Genomic DNA, 19317 nt, shown 5'->3' with positions numbered 1-19317 from the left:
TCAGTATTTGAAGCATGCCTGGTTTGCCAAAGCACGGCACACTTGTCAGCTCCCACGGATGTCATCATATCTGGTGGAGATTTTCAAAAATGCCCAAGGGAGTTGGATGCCCAACTTGCAGTTGGACTTGCAGGCAGTTCTGAACATTTCACTCCCGGACTTCAATATTTGCTGCTGCTTGCTCAATAATTTGGATAATCAGGCCACAATCTCACCTCTACAGGCACCTCAATAGGGACTCAGTCCTACAAGATGATGAAGGCTCTGACCCAGAACAAGAAAAGCATTTATTTAGGTGATTTACTTTAAGCACATTTCATTGACTTCAATAGGACTACACATATACTTCAAGCTAAGTACCTGCTTAAGTGATTTGCAGGGGTGGAGTTAGGGTGTGCAGCATCTTGCAGGATCAAGCTCTTATTTAGGTGACACAGATGAAATTAAGAGCGTACTTTTGGGCTTTGAGGGAGAGTTACTCCATGTTATTCTTCCTCCATGCCAGCATAAAAGGCCTGTAAGATCTCTGTTCCAGCTGCTGAAGAATTCCGAGAGCACAGAAACTAACTCAGATAGCTACACATTTATCTTGTGATATCCCTTCCACAAGCCACTGCATTGGGGCATGTGAGAAGCAGAGGCTGGGCCTGTAGCAGATTCAGCTACGGGGTTCTGTGCAAATGATGTCACCTGTAGACAATTCAAATGACTATGACATAGGCTGTTGCCTCAGACTGAGGCTAGGATGACATTACATCTTAGGTCAGCATAACTTCTGTGACTAAGCCACCTCCCTAAGCGACAGACATTACTGACATCATTGCCGGCGTGAAGAAATCTTCCTACCAACATAGCTGCCATCACTCACAGGGGCTGGAGTAGTTAAGTTGACAGGACAGCTCTCACCCACAGGCTTAAAATGACTATACCAGAGAACTTGCTCTGGTACATTGTGCCTCTCTAGTGTAGCTAGAGCTTAAGTTACACACCAGGGGCCAAATTAGCAACCTAGAATCAGGAGGGTGGAAAAATGGCTTAAACCTACCTCAACTCTTTTTCTACAAGGATGTTTGCTTTTGGTTGTGTTTTAGGAGCTTCTACTGTCGCTTAGAAGTGCAGCAAGAAATCACACTTGCGCTCTGGAAAATCTCAGGCCATAAGTCCTACACTTCCTTAATGTCTAACTTAAATGTCCTTTCCCTGCAGCATGGAAAGACATCTTCCTTTGGAGTTTTAGAAAATATCATACAAAAACATGCACACCCAATATGCTGGGTGGCTCACTCACCTTTGTAAAAAAAAAAAGACTAAATCAACAAATTCCAGTTTTCCAAAGAGGATCCCGTGCTGTTCACATACTCCTTCTGAAACAGTACCTTTTACAGTACTAGTTTAAACTTCATGCTGAAGTAGTCTAATCGTTATGTTTATGGGATGCAAGATGGGTTAAAATATAAAAAAGATAGAAGTTGAGAGCCCAGTATTCTACTTGTTCAGATAAACAGGAACACAGGTGAAAAAGCAGAAGTCAAAACAGTACATTTCTCCATTAATTTTGTGAGATTCACTCTTTTCTGGAGGATTTGTTATGGTTATTAAAGTGTTTCTTTAAAATATTTTATTCCAGGTAAACAACTGAGTTTTCTTTATTGAATGTAACACATCATTTTTTTTGTCATTCTGTCCCCCCCGCCACTTTTTTTTTTAAACAGGAATATCTTGTATCCTGGCAACATATATACAACAATCTCTAGATAAAATTGATATTGACTTAATTAACAGAAAGGGTTTGTGGTTTCCTTCAAGTACTCTAACAATGTTTATGTTTCTTTCAGTGAGTGGTAAGAACTCATTTTTATCCTAATTACCAGTCAGTAAACAAATACATAAAATCAAATGAGTTAAAAAGCATGCCTCACTGATTCTTGAATATCTCATCTTCAGTGCTAACTGTGCTGCCAATTAAATGAAAAGCAATCCTGGAACCAACATCTCACGTATTTTGTTTTTTAAGGAAAAAATGAAAAGGTAGAAAATCAATCACATACCTGTTGTTCCTGGTAAAATGTATGGTGCATTATTTTCACAATTAGTTTAGATTTCTATAATCTTTACATATGCTTTATAAATTGATCATAAAAAGCTTCCAAAGCCTCTTTCCAAGTTTTTAGATCCCCTCTAATTCTGAAATGTGGGAGGGTTTGATTGAACCAGTGGGAGACAAGATTGTTGAAGCATTGCTCATGGAATTTTGCCTGGTTGCTGTGGGACCAATAGCCACCACAGGCCCCAGGGCAAGATGGGAAGGGCAGTTCCGTGCCCCCGGAAGGGGCTGGGCTTCTATCAGTCAGCCCTCAGCACCACCTGGACTGCAGTGTTGAGAACCCCTCTCACCCCCAGCTCTCAGAGTTGCAAGGAGTGGTGTGCTCGTGCTCTGGCGGTAATTCAAAAGGGCCCGGGGCTCTGACCACCACAGCAAGAGCATGGCACCTGGGAGCTCTGAGCTTATTTGGAACTCCGGGCCCTGGTGCAACTGCCCCACTTGCCCTGCCCTGCCAGCAGGCCTGCTGCAGACCCGAGCCCCAAACACAGTCTCTATGTTCACAAGAAGCCAGGGAGTTCTGCAGCAGTTCTGTCTCCTTTGGAGCTATGCTAAGAACTACTTAGACAGCAGCTGTTCCGAGATCCCTTTGTTCAAGTGGGGTCTCCTGCACAGTGAAGAGACTACAGGCCTCCCTCCATTGTGGAGCAACCTGGAGTTATTGACACTTAACTCCCCTTCAGTTAGTCTAGCTCAAGTGAGAGCAAATCACACAGCAAACACCACTTCAGACGCAGGAAGTGTTCGGATTAGCAGCACACACTATGCGTTTACAACAGGGTGGGAAACTTTTCTTCCAAAATGGGATGAAAGAGTCAGTCTCAGAGCCCTCTGCCAACTGATCATCTCAAAAATATTTTGGGGTGGGACAGCTGAAATGCTTTGATGATTTCAGAAGGTTTCATTGAGGTTTTGACTGTTTTAACAAAATAAAATTTAGTGTTCATTAATTACAATTTTGAATAATTTTAAAAAACCGACACATTGCATTTTGTTTGATCATTTTTTCCTTTTCTTTTTCTTTAAATTGGGAGATCTGTCCACACCAGCCCTTTCTTGTGAATGGTTTTGCCTTCAACAAATAGTTTTCTAACACAACAACAGTTTGCTAGAAAATTCTCAACAAGCTCTAGTTGTACTCAATTTTTACCCGTGTCCCCAGACAGGCTCAGTAGCTTGAGTGTAGGGCACCACTTAAGCTAGAGACTTTTGAGTGGGAATAGGAGTCATTTTTTGTGTCATATTCCAATTTTACCTTAAAATAACTCTGCAGTGAAGACAATCCCTAAAGATCTGTAACTGAATCAGTGACTGTACTGTGTTCTTATGGTGTCTTCAAGGGGAAGCCTACACCTTTTCCTACAGCTCACTTACCACTGTCCCCGCTTCCCTTCCCAACTACTCAGCAAAGATATTCAGGGTGCATCCACGCTACTGGGAGATCAACTCAATCAGGGTCACTCATCCACAGTTTGATTTTGCGCATCTAGTGGGGATGTGTAAAATCAAACTATCAGGGTTCAACAGTCAACCCCCATACTCATTATTGCGAGCAGTAAGGGAGGTCAATGGGACAGTTTCTCCCAGCAACTTCCTTCAGTGAGGACAGCTGGATAAGTTGATCGTAAATACATAGATTCCAGTTACACAATTGGTGTAGCTGGAATTGCCTATCTAGGATCGACTTTCAGGTCTAGTGTAGACGTGCCCTCAGACTTGCAGAGAGCCATCTGTGGAATCCCGGGGTACCTTCTCCAGAGGAGATGAAGAACTGCTGGCTGAGGGCCTGTTCACAAGGGACACGATCAGCTCCTGAGGAAACACGTTGGACTCTGCTGCAAACTGCCATTGTTCTGAGCTGGCCAAGAAGATAATCAAATACCTACCCTGGCAGATGGAAGTTTGCAAGCTTCTAATGCAGTCTCTACTCGTTTTCTGTCAGCTGAAAACAGGCGGTATATGCTGCAAAATGGAAATAAACAAGAAGGGATTTGTTCAAAGATACGTCACCCTGCCCCGTATTGCATGGGTACGTGCTGAGCACGGCTAATGGATTGCACAGCAAAATGACCCTTTTGGGAGATGTGTGTGTTCAACCTCTGTTTCAGAGCTAGCTTGGAAACAAACAAAAGAAATTAACAAAAAAGGGAAGGAAATTAAAATATCCCAGTGAGACAAACACAGAATACTGGGAGATGTGTGGGAGGGAAAGGAGTCGAAGGGGAAAGTAGTTACAGAAAGAGAAGGGAAAGAAAGCGCCTTAAAAGGGGAGAAGGCTAGCTCCTTTCATCTCAAGGTCACTGGTTCAAGTGTCTCCCAGAAGGGGAGTTATCAACACTTATTAACATTTGTTGCATGCTCAGTGGCACACATCAAACTACTTGGGTGATGTCAGCTTATTTTCCAGCACTCCCACTAGAAGAGCCATTATCACAATAGGTTTCTAACACAGTCATATGGCTCCCCATCCCTGTTGCATTTCAGGTAGGGTAGTGATATCATCCCCATTTTACACGTCGGAAACTGAAGGCAAAGGCAGTCTAGGTGATTTGCTCAAAATCACACAAGCAATCTAGAGCCAACAAGGGACTTGAACTAAAGTCCGTATCATAGAATCATAGAATAGTAGGACTGGAAGGGACCTCGAGAGGCCATCGAGTCCAGCCCCCTGCCCCCACGGCAGGACCAAGCACTTTCTAGACCATCCCTGAAAGCCATCTATCTAACCTCTTCTTAAATATCTCCAGTGATGGAGATTCTACCACCTCCCTTGGCAATTCATTCCAGTGTTTGATCACCCTGACAGTTAGGAACTTTTTCCTAATGTCCAACCCGAACCTCCCCTGCTGCAATTTCAGTCCATTGCCTCTTGTTCTATCCTCAGAGGCAAGGAAGAACAAGTTCCCTCCCTCTGCCTTATGACACTCTTTTAGATACCTGAAAACTGTTATCATGTCCCCCCTCAATCTTCTCTTTTCCAAACTAAACAAGCCCAATTCTCTCAGCCTTCCTTCACAGGTCATGTTCTCTAGACCTTTGAACATTCTTGTTGCTCTCCTCTGGACCCTCTCCAATTTCTCCACATCCTTCCTGAACTGCAGTGCCCAGAACTGGACACAATACTCCAGCTGAGGCCTAACCAGCGCAGGGTAGAGCGGGAGAATGACTTCTCGTGTTTTGTTCACAACACACCTGTTTACGCATCCTAGAATCATGTTTGCTTTTTTTGCAACAGCATCACACTGTTGACTCATATTTAACTTGTGGTCCACTACAACCCCCAGATCCCTTTCTGCTGTACTCATTCCTAGGCAGTCCTTTCCCATTCTGTATGTGTGACACTGATTGTTCCTTCCTAAGTGGAGCACTTTGCATTTGTCCTTATTAAACTTCATCCTGTTTACCTCAGCCCATTTCTCCAGTTTATCCAGTTCCTTTTGAATTATGACCCTATCCTCCAAAGAAGTTGCAACCCCTCCCAGCTTGGTATCATCTGCAAACTTAATAAGTGTACTTTCTATGTCTATATCTAAATCGTTAATGAAGATATTGAACAGAACTGGTCCTAAAACAGACCCCTGCAGAACCCCACTAGTTATACTTTTCCAGCCAGATTGAAAGCCATTAATAACTACTCTCTGGGTACGTTCATCCAGCCAGTTGTTCACCCACCTTATAGTAGCCCCATCTAAGTTGTATTTGAGTAGTTTATTGATAAGTATATTGTGTGAGACCGTGTCAAATGCTTTACTGAAGTCTAGGTATACCACATCCACCGCTTCTCCCTTATCCACAAGGCTCGTTATTCTATCAAAGAAAGCTATTAGATTGGTTTGACACGATCTGTTTTTAACAAAACCATGCTGGCTGTTCCCTATCACCTTACCACCTTCCAACTGCTTGCAGATGATTTCTTTAATGACCTGCTCCATTATCTTTCCTGGCACAGAAGTTAAGCTGACCGGCCTGTAGTTTCCCGGGTTATTCTTGTTCCCCTTTTTATAAATGGGTACTATATTTGCCCTTTTCCAGTCTTCTGGAATCTCTCCCGTCTCCCATGATTTTCCAAAAATGATTGCTAAAGGCTCAGATACCTCTTCTATCAGCTCCTTGAGGATTCTAGGATGCATTTCATCAGGCCCTGGTGATTTGCAGGCATCTAATTTTTCTAAGTAAATTTTAATTTGTTCTTTTCGTATTTCAACTTCTAAACCTACCCCTTTTTCAGAGTAATCACAGGACTATTGTTCACTTTTAGCATGTCAGTTGGATAGTCTTAGTACTGAGACCCAGTCCTACACTCAGATACAGAGATGCAACCTCCATAGACTTCACCCACAGCACATGAAGACAGATCTGGTTCAGCCCTCCCACCCAAAATGGTGGAGCATGCTACGGGAGCATGCTGATATAGCAGTTAGAAAGCAGCTGTGCTTAGTGTGACCAGCTGTCCTGATCTTCTAGGCACAATGCCAATGTTCAGGGCTGTGTCTTATATAGATGTCTATTAGCACCCCAACTCTGTCCTGATTTTTCACACTTGCTTTCTGGTTCCCCTTGATGTGCTACATATGCATGCTGTGTGGATAAACAGATTTCGGTCAAAGAATCCAGTATGGTTGCAAAGATTAAAATCACACTCAGAAGTTTGCAAGAGCCAATTTAATCACAATGGAAAGAAGAACTTACTTCTTCAGAGGAATACGTCCTTCTGGAGTGACTTGCAGCTTAAGTTTTGTGTAACTGTAGGAAAAAAAATACAAACATTTGAATGTCTTTTTTTCCTTTTAAAAGCTCCTCAAACACTTTTACAGGTCAACCCTCCTGTTTCGATTTGTCTGCCAATGTTACTTGCTCATTTTGTGCTGCTTGAAAAAATCTTTCAGGACATAATGAACAAACAGTAACCATGAATGAGAAACAGCATGTGACTTCACATGAGGGATGCACAAAACCCCCAGCACTATGCATGAGAACAGAACAAAACCCAAAACACTGATGTGGAAAAGTGCGGCACCCGAGGATGTCTCCACACTGGAGCTGGAAAATGTCATTCCTACCTCAAGGAGACATACCCATGCTGGGTCAGGTCAAGCTAGTGTGAGGTAGCCATGATGATGGGCAGAGCAAGGATAATGGGCAGAGCTAGCCACCACAGTAGGGGTGTGTCTACACTTGCATTCCTCTTTCGAAAGAGGTATGCAAATGAGGGAAATCGAAATGCATACTTGGTATATTCTCATTTGCATATTCTTATTTCGAAAGAGCTTCTTTTGAAAGAAGAAAACCAGTGTAGATGTCACTCTTTCGAAAGTAAACCCCATCTTCGAAAGAATCCTTCCCTTTATTTAATGGGAAAGACAATTTCGAAAGAGCACGTGTAGACACCGCGACCTGCTCTTTCGAAAGAGTGGGTCCTCCATGGCCGCTCACAGCTGGCAGGCGGCAGCGCCACTCACAGCACAAGCGGACCTCTATGGCTCCAGCATCCGGACGCCTCTTAGCACACAGGCTCCCAGAAGCCCTCAGGCAGGGAGCTGAGAGCGTGCAGGCAGCAGGGAGCGCACGCTGCTGCCCACACAACTCCCAGCCGCGACGCTCTGAGAGAGGCAGCAGCACATCCGGCACCGTGGCCAGCAGCCGGGACCCCTGCCCATCCCAGCGGCCATCCAGGGACCGGGGGAGTCCTCCCAGGAGGGGAGCCAGCCCCCCAAACGTCAGGCCCCCTCCTGAACAGAGGCCGAGCTGCAGGACCTTCTTGCCCTGTGGGAAGACGAAGAGGTCCTGCAGCAGACGGGGGCCCAGCGCCAAAATGCGCCCACTTTCAAGCGCCTGGCCAAGGGCCTCACCGGCCAGGGTCACCCCACCCAGACCAGGTGAGGTCCAAGGTCAAGGAGCTCCGGCAGACGTACTGTTGGGCTCGGGACACGGATGGGTGGTTGGGGCAGGGCCCACCAGCTGCACCTACTATCAAGAACTGGACCGCCACCTTGGGCCCCAGGAGGCGGGACCCCCAGCCATGTACATTGACACCACCGACCCCCCAACCAAGCTGGAGGAGACAGGGATGGGGACCAAGGGGGAGGACCGGCCCGGACCACCAGACACCTGCAGGCACCCCCAAAGGATCCAGGACATCAGCGATGACGAGGGCTCAAGCGAGGGGGCCCTCGTCATCTACATCCCCTCAGGCCCATCCAGCCCGATCCCTCTGACTGCGCCTCACCTGAGTTCCTGGAGGGACCCACAGGTATGTACCATGCAAGCTGGTGGACGCGGGGTCGGGGACGCGCAGTCCCGCCCAGGGTGGCTGCAGCCTACCCACAGGGACATCACCCCCAGGGCACGGGCAGGCCAGATGGCCCTGCCGCCTCGGCTGCACAGGGCTGACGTGTGGCACCCAGCACCATGCAGGCCAGACAGTACCATGGGCTGCCAGGCTGCAGAGGGACCAAGGGAGCCAGAGGACAGCCAGCGCTCCCACAACCAGACCGGAAACCCCAGATGAGATCCCTGCAGGACCGCTGGGATGGGGTGGGCAGGATGGGGGGTTAGGTTCAGGGGATCCCTCAACGGGACTAATGGCCCATTCCTCTCCCCTTTTGTCTCCACAGCTCCAGCAGCTGGACCAGCCCTGCGACGGGCCTGGGGAGCCCCACCACCGAGGGCGAGGGGGAGCAGCCCAGGCCTCAGACAGGGCCAGCACAGGGCCGGCGCCAGTCCCTCCATTGGTGTCACCAGGCTGGGGAGGAGGAGGCAGGGGACACGGCCCACACGGCTGCCCAGAGGGAGCAGACGGGCATTGTGCAGGAGTGGCTTGCCATGGACTAGCAGGCATGGGACCGGCTGGGGTCCAAGTTGGATGCCCTCACCCAGGCCGCAGTTGGCCACGTGGACCCTGCTGCCACTCCATCATGGGTCACTCCTGCACCCCAACCCCCGTCACCCCTCCACCATCTCCCACACCCCTCGCCCATGCATCCCCCCTCCCTCCCAGCAATTTCCCCTCCTGTACCAGTCCCCCATCCCCCTACCCCCCCCACAACACCCACCCCCGAGGAGGCTGACCTGGAGGCTCTGATCCTTCCCCACTCATCTACCTGGCTCACAGCCTGCTGGCCAGGGCTGGCCAGGTGGAGGCCGAGCCCCTGGCTCCCTCCTCCCCCCATGTCGAGCCTGGCACAGGTGCGGGCACCGTGCCCGACCCGCGCCCCTACCTCCCTGTGCCACTGGCCCTGGCCCAGCCCAGTGGGGGCCCCGGACCCAGGGAGGAAGGGGCGGGCGATGGGGCTCCCAGCCCTCGAGCCCCCTGGAGGGCTGAAGCCTCCCCAACCTGGCCCCCGTCCACCCTCCCCGCTCCCATGTAAACAGTTCCCCTCATTCACCTTCCCCGCTCCCATATAAATAGTTCTCCCCACACCTGTATATAGTTCTCCCTGTTCACCCTCCCCCGACACGTGTAAATAGTTCCTCCTGAATAACGAGGGTCACAGGTTTTCGTTATGGTAAATGTTTATTTTTATGGTTTACCCTGTATCCCCTGCGCATGAGTGCTGGTGTGTGTGTGTGTGCAGGGTGCGGGTGACGGGTGTGTGTGCAAAGGGGGTTACCATGGTCCCTGCTCAAAGGCCTGGTGCAGGGCCTCCCTTACATGCAGCCCGTCCTGCTGGACCTGTTGGCACGGGGTGGCAGGGGGCTGTTCGTACCTGTGACCTGCCTCGGTGGCCCACCTCTGCATATAGGGCTTGCATTTCACCTCCACCAGGTTACAGAGGGTGCAGCAGGCCCCGACCACCACCAGGACGGTGGGGAGGCCCACCCCCAGCCTGGTGTAGAGGAATCTAAAATGCCCCTTGAGGTGGCCGAACGCCCACTCCACAGTGTTCCAGGCGCGGTTCAGCTGCTCATTGAAAAGGTCCTGGCTCGGTTGGGTGTGCCCAGTGTATGGCCGCATCAGCCAGGCCTGCAGGGGGTAGGCCGTGTCCGCCACAATGCAGGGCGGCATCATCATGTCCCCAGTGGGGATCTACTGCCGGGGGATGAAGGTCCCCTTGGCCATAAGACGTCCCAGCCCTGAGTTCCGGAAAACCTTGGCATCGGGGGGTTGGCTGGACCAGCCCACGTAGATGTCCTGGAACCAGCCACTGGCATCGATCAGGGCCTGCAGGACCACTGAGTGGTAGCCCTTGCGATTGACGTAGCCCTGACGTAGCCTGGTTATGCTCTGGGGCCCAGATGGCGATGTGGGTGCCATCCAGGGCCCCGAAGCAGTTGGGGAAGCCCAGCTCTTGGAATCCCCAGATGGCGTCATCCAGGTCCCCGATGCGCACCACCTGCCTCAGGAGCACCTTGTTGATTGCCCAGACGACCTGCAGGGCACAGGGGGGCGCGCTCGTGAGCGTGGGGTGGGGTGTGGCTTGCCCACCCATGCCTGTCCCCATCCCCGCCCCTGGCCCCAGGATGCCTGCCCGTGCCCGTCCCCATCCCGTCCCCAGGCTCGGGGGTGCCCACCCGTGCCCATCCCCATCCCCGCCCCTGGCACCGGGTGCCCACCCTTCTCCCGATGGTGCCCATGGCCAGGCTGCCCCCCTCACCCTCCGCAAGCAGTCTAGGTGTGAGCTGGGAATGGCTTACCTCGATGAGGAAGGTCCCGACAGTGGCTTTGCCCACCTCAAACTGGTGGCCGACAGATCGGTAACTGTCCGGGATGGCCAGCTTCCATAGGGCAATGGCCACCCTTTTGTGCAGGGAGAGCACTGGCCTCAGGTGTGTGTTCTGGTGCTGGAGGATTGGGGTGAGCCAGTGGCACAGCTCCAGGAATGTCCCCTTGGTCATCCTGAAGTTCTGTAGCCACCGGTCGTTGCCCCAGTCTTCCAGCACCAGCCGGACCCACCAGTCACTGCTTGTGGGGAAGCTCCACAGGCGGCGGATGACCCGGGGGACTGGCTGGGGCTGTTGAGCCCTGAGGATGGCTTCCAGAAGGGTGGCTATCATGGTGGCCACCCAGAGCCACTGCAGCACAGTGGCTAGGACTGAGGCCAGGGTGCTGGCCACGGCTGCAATGGATGGGGGGCCGCTGCTCGGGGTCCATGGGCGACCGGGATGCCACCTCTGATGCCTCTTGCTCTCGCTCTTCGCTCTGCCTGGGGACAGGGTTGCTGGCCGTCGGCATGTGCAAGCTGAGGTCTGTGGGGGAGACCCTTTAAGGTAACAGCAGATGGCCCCAGAAGGGTTCGTCCGCCATGCGACCCTGCCCATAGTACTTCCTGCCTCTGCTCTTTTGAAAGAGCGAGCTGGCATGTGTGGACGCTCTCTTTCGAATGCAAGGGGCCTTTTGAAGGAAGGGACCGAACCTTTGATCCCCGCTGGTGTGTGTGGACACTCTGTTTCGAAAGAGCATCTTTCGATGTTCAAAACAGAGCTGTAGTGTAGACGCAGCCCCAGTGTCAGAGGGTGGCAAGTTGCACAGTGGAGTATCTGCCCCACAATGCAATGCTTTCTCTGCCAACACAAGGGAGCCAACTGTAGAGGTGCTCTGCCAACAAAAGGAGCATGGTGTAGATATGCACAACCAACGTAATAACAGTGGCATATTGAGTCAAAGCACTGGAAGGGACCTAAAGAGAAAATCTAGTCCGCTCCCTGGCTTAATCAATGCAGAGAAGTGCAGAATTACTCTTGTGTCTTGCTTACAACATTCCTGTTAATACATTCCAGAATGCTGTTTAATACATCCCAGAAAGATGTTTGCTTTTTTTGCAACAGCGTCACACTGTTGACTCATATTTAGCTTCTGGTCCACTGTGACCCCAAGATCCCTTTTGGCAGTACTCCATCCTAGGCAGTCACTGCCCACTTTTCATGTGTGAAACTGATTGTTCCTTCCTAAGTGGAGTACTTGGCATTTGTCTTTATTGAATTTCATGCTACTGACTTCAGACCATTTGTCCAGTTTGCAAGATCATTCTGAATTATAATTTGATCCTCCAAAGTACTGGCAACCCCCTCCCAGCTTGGTATCATCCACAAACTTTATACATGTACTTTCTATGCCATTATCTAAATCACTGACAAAGATATTGAACAGAAAGGACCTAGAACTGATCCCTGCGGAACCCCACTAGTTATGCCACTCCAGCATGACTGTGACTCATTGATAGCTATTCTCTAAGAATGGTTTTCCAACCAGTTATGCACCCGTAGTAGCTCCATCCAGGTTGCAATTCTCTAGTTTGTTTATAAAGTCATTCAGTACAGGATCAAAAGCCTTAATAAGTCAAGACATGCCACTTCTACTGCTATATCTAATGCTTCTCCCCTATCCACATGGCTTGTTATTGGAGGAAGGAAAGTTATCAGGTTGGTTTGACATGATTTGTTCTTGACAAATCCATGCTGACTGCTACTTACCACCTTATTATCTTCCAGACGTTTGAAAATTGGTCATCAATGTAACTTAAATTGATTTAACTTTGAACTGTAGACAAGCCCACAGTGCTCAAGCTTCTTAAGTATGGCTGGGAAAAGTTTGACAAATAACGCATCCAGCCATGATGTGAGATTCTCAGGCAGCAGAGGCAGCACGGGTGGAGTCACTGACTGGGAAGCCTGGCCAGAGGAATGCAGATTTTGAAGCCCTGAGATCGAAGCACAGTCGAGTACATGAATACAGTGCAGGAGCAGGGGTATCTGGGAAATCCCCTAAGTCTACTCTATTCTAAACTACTAGGAAAAGAAGTAGAACGATTAAAATTACAATGAAAATGGATAAACCTGTCTCCAGCTCAGAGTATTAGACGAAAACACCGGAGATTCCAACCCTGACCACGTTGCAGTGAGAAGGAACTGGAGCTGCAGAGAGTCTCCCCACCCTCCCTTTTCTGCCTCAAATGAAAGGACAGGGTGTGTGTGTGCACCAACAAAGAACACTTTCAGATTCTCTGGCCCTAAGTGCATACTGTGCATGCACGACCCACAACAGAACACAGCAGGGAAGATCCCTCAAAGAAAATCCCAAATTCTTGTGTTCCGCGCTGTGTTCCCTGAAAGCAGGGGACTGGACTCGATGACCTCTCGAGGCCCCTTCCAGCTTTATTGTTCTATGATTCTGTGATTCTATAAGCTAGGCACTTGTGCAACGACCCAGGAGTAATTCAAGTACTGTCCAGCCAATCAGCAGACCGCCCTCACCTCAGTTTTGTGTTTCTGTTGGTGGTGCACATTCACACATGCTTCAGTGCACATAAAAATACCCCATTTGAGGCTTCATTAGCACACAGTAGAGCAGAAAAATTACTTCTCATGTCTTGCTTACAACACCCCTTTTAATACATCCCAAAATGAAGTTCTGAGCCCCACAAATAGCAACCATTTCAGTACAAGAATTACATGATGATCTGGAGCAAGCTCTAGCAACCTGAAGGAGCTGCAATTTAGCTAGGGACTGGTCTGCTTAAACTTTGAATACTGTTCTCTTTATAACAGAATAAAGCCAGTAACGTAACACTAGCCAGGGACCATCATATTACTCTGGTAGGCTCAGTCTTGAAGTTCTCAACACTGTCATTTAAATGCAACTCTCTCTGTCTGTGCATCCATCATCCTTCATGACACCTGGTAATCTTGGATTTATTAAGCTATTTTTCTTTAACTTGCCTAGTGCCAGCCACTTTTTATAAACACCGTTTGTACTTTGTCCTACACCACTCAGAACCAATGCACCGTGTGCCAAGCATTCTACATGAATAGATTTCAAAGTTTCTCTCTACTGAGTACTGAGACCCAAGGGATCAGGCGGAGGAAGATGGAAATCTTGTACTTCTCATTTCTTTGGCTAATAATAGACAGGAGAGAGAAAAAACAGAAGTGGGTCAGACTGAAATTCATTGTTTTTAACCCTGAGCAGCAATGCCAAGACCTGACGTCACTCCCTGTGTGTAGCAGGAAGAAGGCAAGTGTGTTCCAGCAGTGTCTCCTAGGTAATAGATTGTAAAAGGAATCCTATGTCCCTGATTGGTTTTTTTTTATATATCAGTTTTTTAACTCAAGTGAGAGCGGAAAATCCATGTTTACAGATCTGACAAGCCAACACAGTATAAACAATAGATAGAAAGAAGGCTGACAAAAGAAAAAGGAAAATGACTCAGACCAAGGAGTAACACCCATCGCAAAAATTATGGCTACTTACGCTTTTTCCAGAAATGCATCCCTCGACATGTTGTGTGCCAGCAGGTTTGTTGCCAGACTGAAAACTTCGTCCGTCCATTCCTAGGGAGATATAAATTATAGATGATGTAGCCCAGATGCAGATTCTCAAAGGTGCTTGTTTATAGCTTAATTTTCAGGAAGGCAAATGATTTCAACATGAGCATTATTAACACAAAGTCATTAATCAAAGCCTGAACCATGCCTTTCCCAGCACAACTTAATTCCTGGATGAAGGGCCTTTTTCATGACACTGAAAACACAAACTTTGCTACAGTCGTGAGCTGCACGAAGGGTGTGATCTGACACCTGTGTGTTTCAACTGAGATTTGAAACAGTATCCTATAGGGCCTGATGCAAACCCTACAGCAGTCAGTGGGCATCTTTTCACTGACTTCAACTGACCCACAGAAAAATACCTATGATTCTGTGATTCCCACTGTCTTGTCAGAACCATGAAGCGGGAGGGGATATAACTGCCACAACAAGCCAGTGATCCACCAGAAAGTAATATATTTTGGCAAACATACTGCACTTTCCCCTTCAGATATGTGATACAGCTGTATGTATAGATTTCATAATAGTCTTTATTCATTGACCTGAGAAATATGCGAAAGAAACTACTGCAAGCAGGGAACCATGGAAGCAGCTTGAATGTTTGAATAATCTGAGGGGAAATGCATATTTTCAGTCAGTGGAGGTTTTCAGTACAAAAACTTCAACTGCAATTAACTGATGTTGAGAGACAGGATTTTGTTTTGGATATACTTGGGCACTGGGATACTGTGGACTCACATTAATCATTCCCTGGAAGTTACAATCGCATGGCTAATTAAAATATTGCATGCTCGGGTCAGGCGTGCCGCCAGATACACCAAACCCATCATAGCACATGCAATATGCTCTTGATTTTTCCATCACTGCTGACGACTCTGCTAACCTCCACCTGTCATTCACGTCTGCAGCTGGAGGGTTATATTTGATGCCCCCTTTCGTTTTCTTGTCACAGCCAGGCTCTGGCTCAACCTTGTCATTTTTATAACATTTCCAAACTCTACCCCTTTTGTTGCTGCTTCTGAAGCATTCCTTCATACTAAACTTGGGTAACATCCTCTTTTCCAAGCTACCTTCCTGAGCTGACCCCACATTCAGCAGCAAAATAATATTCCTCTCCTGCCATTCTGACTGCCTCAAGGTTAAGAATGGCAAAAGATTCTGTCAACAGGCCCAATAAAGTGGAAGCAAGAGGGGTAATAGCAAAGGGGCCTGGTGTTTCAAGGAGCCCAGAACTCCTGGCTGCCTCTGCTTCTTGGCAGAAGCTGGAGCCCCGGCCACCTTTGAAACACTGTGGAAGCTCTGCTCCACGCAGCGCTAAGAACTGGTGGGGGCAGGCCCAGTGCCGTGCCCCAGCCCTGCCCCGTCTGCCTGAGGCTCTGCCCCATCTAGGTTGTGGAGCAGCCCAACCCGCCCCCCCCCCCCGCCTGACCTTGATTGTGGCAACTGTCCGCCCCACTGGTCATGAAACGGACTCAAGGGTGATGCTGGTTCTCAGGTCACGCCATGCTCAGCATGAGGGCTTCTATCAAGCTCATAGCGTGTACAGTCCCCAGGCAGAGCAGTCCTCTGCAGCTCAGCCAACAATTTCCTCCACACAGCTGAGTTTCTTGTCACCCCCACCAATGACAACACACACCTGGGCTGGATCTCAGAGAGAGACCTCTAGCCCTGCTGATCACAAAGCGGTTCGGAACTTATGCACTCGTTGCTGAGAGAATTTGGACTGCTGTCTCCTAGGACAAAGTTTTTTCTACTCTATTCTTCGCAGTAACCTGGTGAGGTCTAATCTTAAGACACAAAAGGATGGGAGACAGAACACAAAAGAATAGGGCCTCTAGAATCATTATTTTCCTGTGACTATGTTTGCAGCAGAAGCATATTAATGATATCATTTTATTTCATCTTGGCACCTCAATTTTCCAGTCTCAGAATAGCAACATTTTATAAACATTGCTTTGTTTAAGCACTAACGACAACAGTTAACTTTCTTTGTGCTGCTAACTGCCGTAAACTTTAATGGCAGCACACAATGTTATTTCAGAAGCATAACTAAAACCTGGTGGGCTTTTGCTTTGATTAGATGGAAATACAGCCCTTCTAATGCATCCCAAGGACTGAGAGCAGACATGAAGTTACTGGATTTTTATCACAAGCGTTTTCATATGCATTTGTTCTGTCAATCCATTTTCTCCCCACAGCCTTTCTATGACACTTGCAAGAGTAGCAGTGCTCAGCTCAAGCCTCTCCTAAGACTGAGCAGTAATGGACTCTGTCATATAGCTCTGTGAAGCAATGAGTGAGAAATGATACTGGATCACTTCCCCTACCGTCAAGAGTATTCATTTTCATCCCCCAAAGCTCCAGTCAGCAGAGCCAAGATTGGGAAGGCTGCCAAAGGTCACCTCCTCCTTCCTGTCCTGAAATGATGGCATGGAATAGAGATGCAAAGATCACTCAAATCAGCAGGGGTTGTTCTACTGACTTCTGTTTGGCTCTGACTACGAAACAAGCTGTGTACAGGCTAAAACTCCCAAATCCGGCATTCTCTCAGCAGGCATCTGGCAGGATCACAGAGTCCCAGGGCTGGAAGGAGGAAGGGCCAACCAGACCAGTGGCAGGGCAGCCACAGCTGGTCTGGCCGCAAGCTGAGGCGGGGTGGAGGGGTGGGGAGACAACTAGCAGCAGCCAGGAAGCCCATACCAGAAGCAGCAGCAGGGAGCAGTGGCCGGGCTGGTAAACTGGCAGCTCATCATCAGGGCTGCACAGGAAGTTGTGTCCCCTGGATGCCACAGCCAGGGCTGTGTGCAAAGTCATGGGCTGGGGGTAGGGGTGTGTGGGGGAAGCTGCAGCCCCAAGAAGTCGGGGCTGGGGAAGTGTGGCTATGGCTGTGAACCAGCAGGTGGGGAGCCTGTGAGGGGGAGAAGAGGTTGGGAAGCCCCAGGCAGGGAGCTCAGGAGCAGGGGCTGAGGTCAGCCATGGGGCAAAACTGACCACCCCTTGCCTAGCAAAATCCCTCGTCTGGGACCACTCAGATTTTGAGGGTGCCAGACAAGGGAGGTTGCACCTGTGCTGTTGTTATAGCTACCAAATGGACACTCTCTCTCTCTGGTCAAGCTATATTATATATAGTTAACACAAAGACCCAAAATTATGACTCACTGCCAGTGTTCCCTCTAATTTTCTTCCCATCCCTGACCAGAATAAATTGTTATGTGCACCAAGGAACGTGCACAACCAATAGAAACACATGTTGCTGGCTGAGGGCAGATGTGGGTGCTGTGCTAATCATGTGGTCAGCACCTAAATTTCTCCTGGACAGCTGCCCAATCATTCAATTCACAGACAACGCTGCTCACCATATAATTAAAGCCCCTCATCTTTGGTTTTCATTTAGTTCAAAAATTCCTGAAAATGTACCAGTGTATAGCACAGTTTGAACCTCCCTAGTCCAGCACCCTCAGGCTGACCCGTGCAGAACAAGAGAATTTGCTGAACCATGGCAGGTCAATATTGTCTAGCAGCATTACCAACATTTCCACTGCTTACTGGGCTCGTGTTCTTCGAGATGTGTTGCTCATGTTTATTCCAAATTGGGTGTGCGTGCGCGCACACCCAGTCACCGTGAGCTTTTTTGCCTTAGCCAGTTGCCATAGGTTAGGTGCAGCGCCCCCTGGAGCAGTGCCAATATGGCGACCAATATATGCACTGCCGCCCCTCCCCATGCTCAGATCTTTCTTGCCAGCTACTCTGACAGTAGGGAAGGCAGGAGGGGTTTGGAATGGACAGGAGCAACACATCTCAAAGAACACCAGTTGCGGAACAGGGAACTGTCTTTTTTTTTTCTTCGAGCGATTGCTCACGTGTATTACAAATTGGGTAAATACAAGCCAATGCCTAAGAGGCGGGGTCAGAGTCCCACAAGGAATGTGGGACACCCCTGCCCACTGCAGCCTCTTCCCTTGTGTGGTAACAGAGAGAAAGCTGTGCTAGCCTATATACTATCAAAACAAAAAAGCAGTAAAGTAACACTTTAAAGACTAACAAAATAATTTATTAGGTGAGCTTTCCCTTGTGTGCTGCATCACAACATAACATGCTGCAAATGTATGAATTGAGGACCAGATGGCCACCCTCCAGATGTCCTGAATAGGCACCTGCACCAAATACACTACAGAGGATGAGACCTATGGATAGCATATGAAACTTTATCTTTTTCACAAACTCCTTGAGACCTCTTAGGTCTAGAATGGGTCTCAAGCCCCCCCTTTGGTTTCAGAATGAGGAAGTAATGGGAGTAAAACCCCAGCCCCCTGAACCTTGGAGGAACTTCTTCTGTGGTCCCAGAACCAAGGAGGGATTGCAATTCCTACCACAGCAGGATCTCAAGAGAGGGGTCCTTGAAGAGGGACAGGGAAGGGGATTGAGAAGTAGGGTATGAAGAAAACTGACTGGCGTATCCCCTCTCTACCATATGCTGGACCCACCGGTCTGTGGTGATGCTGCACCATGTGTGGTAGAAGGGGGACAGGCAGAACAAAATAAGTGGGGATGCTGGAGAAGGTGAAACTTGTTTGACACTCTTGACCATGCCATCAAAACTGAGGCTTGGGCCCCCATGGGCCCTTTCAATGGCCCTGAGTCTGTAGGCCGGAGCAGCGTCTGCCCATCCTATTCTGCTTCCTACTACCATCCCTTTTTGGCTGTGGAAATTGTCCTTGTTGTGGATGGGGCTTAAAATGCCTGCGCTGGTTGGCAGGCATATATAGGCCCAAGGAACGCACGGCGGCCCTAGAGTCTTTCAGACTATACAGTCTTTTATCTATTTTGTCTGAAAACAGGGTAGGGCCATTGAAGGGGAGGTCCTGGATCATTTACTGGACCTTGTATGGTAGCCCTGAAACCTGCAACTATGCCTCCCTGCACATCGCCAGTCCAGAAGCCATAATCCTTGCAGC

At 48.9% G+C, this 19317-nt stretch overlaps 1 protein-coding gene across 5 annotated transcripts in view; it reads right to left on the bottom strand.

Moving 5' to 3' along the window:
• Nucleotides 1–19317, bottom strand: part of PLCB1 (phospholipase C beta 1) — a 746723-nt gene that overhangs the window by 244253 nt on the left and 483153 nt on the right. For all 5 annotated transcript variants that reach the window (XR_012644898.1, XM_074989347.1, XM_074989348.1 and 2 more), the window contains exons 5-7: nt 14289–14368; nt 6791–6844; nt 3988–4063 (exon numbers count right to left, since the gene is read on the bottom strand). Coding sequence is in view for 4 of the 5 variants with exons in the window: in XM_074989347.1 (XP_074845448.1) it covers nt 3988–4063; nt 6791–6844; nt 14289–14368 (210 nt within the window). In the remaining variant the exon portion in view is untranslated. The remainder of the gene's footprint in view (nt 1–3987; nt 4064–6790; nt 6845–14288; nt 14369–19317) is intronic.

This window comes from Carettochelys insculpta, chromosome 3 (genome assembly GCF_033958435.1).
Source record: "Carettochelys insculpta isolate YL-2023 chromosome 3, ASM3395843v1, whole genome shotgun sequence".
Lineage (NCBI taxonomy): Eukaryota > Metazoa > Chordata > Testudines > Carettochelyidae > Carettochelys > Carettochelys insculpta.
The sequence above is the reverse complement of the archived record's forward strand: the minus strand, read 5'-3'. Positions and strand labels throughout refer to the sequence as shown.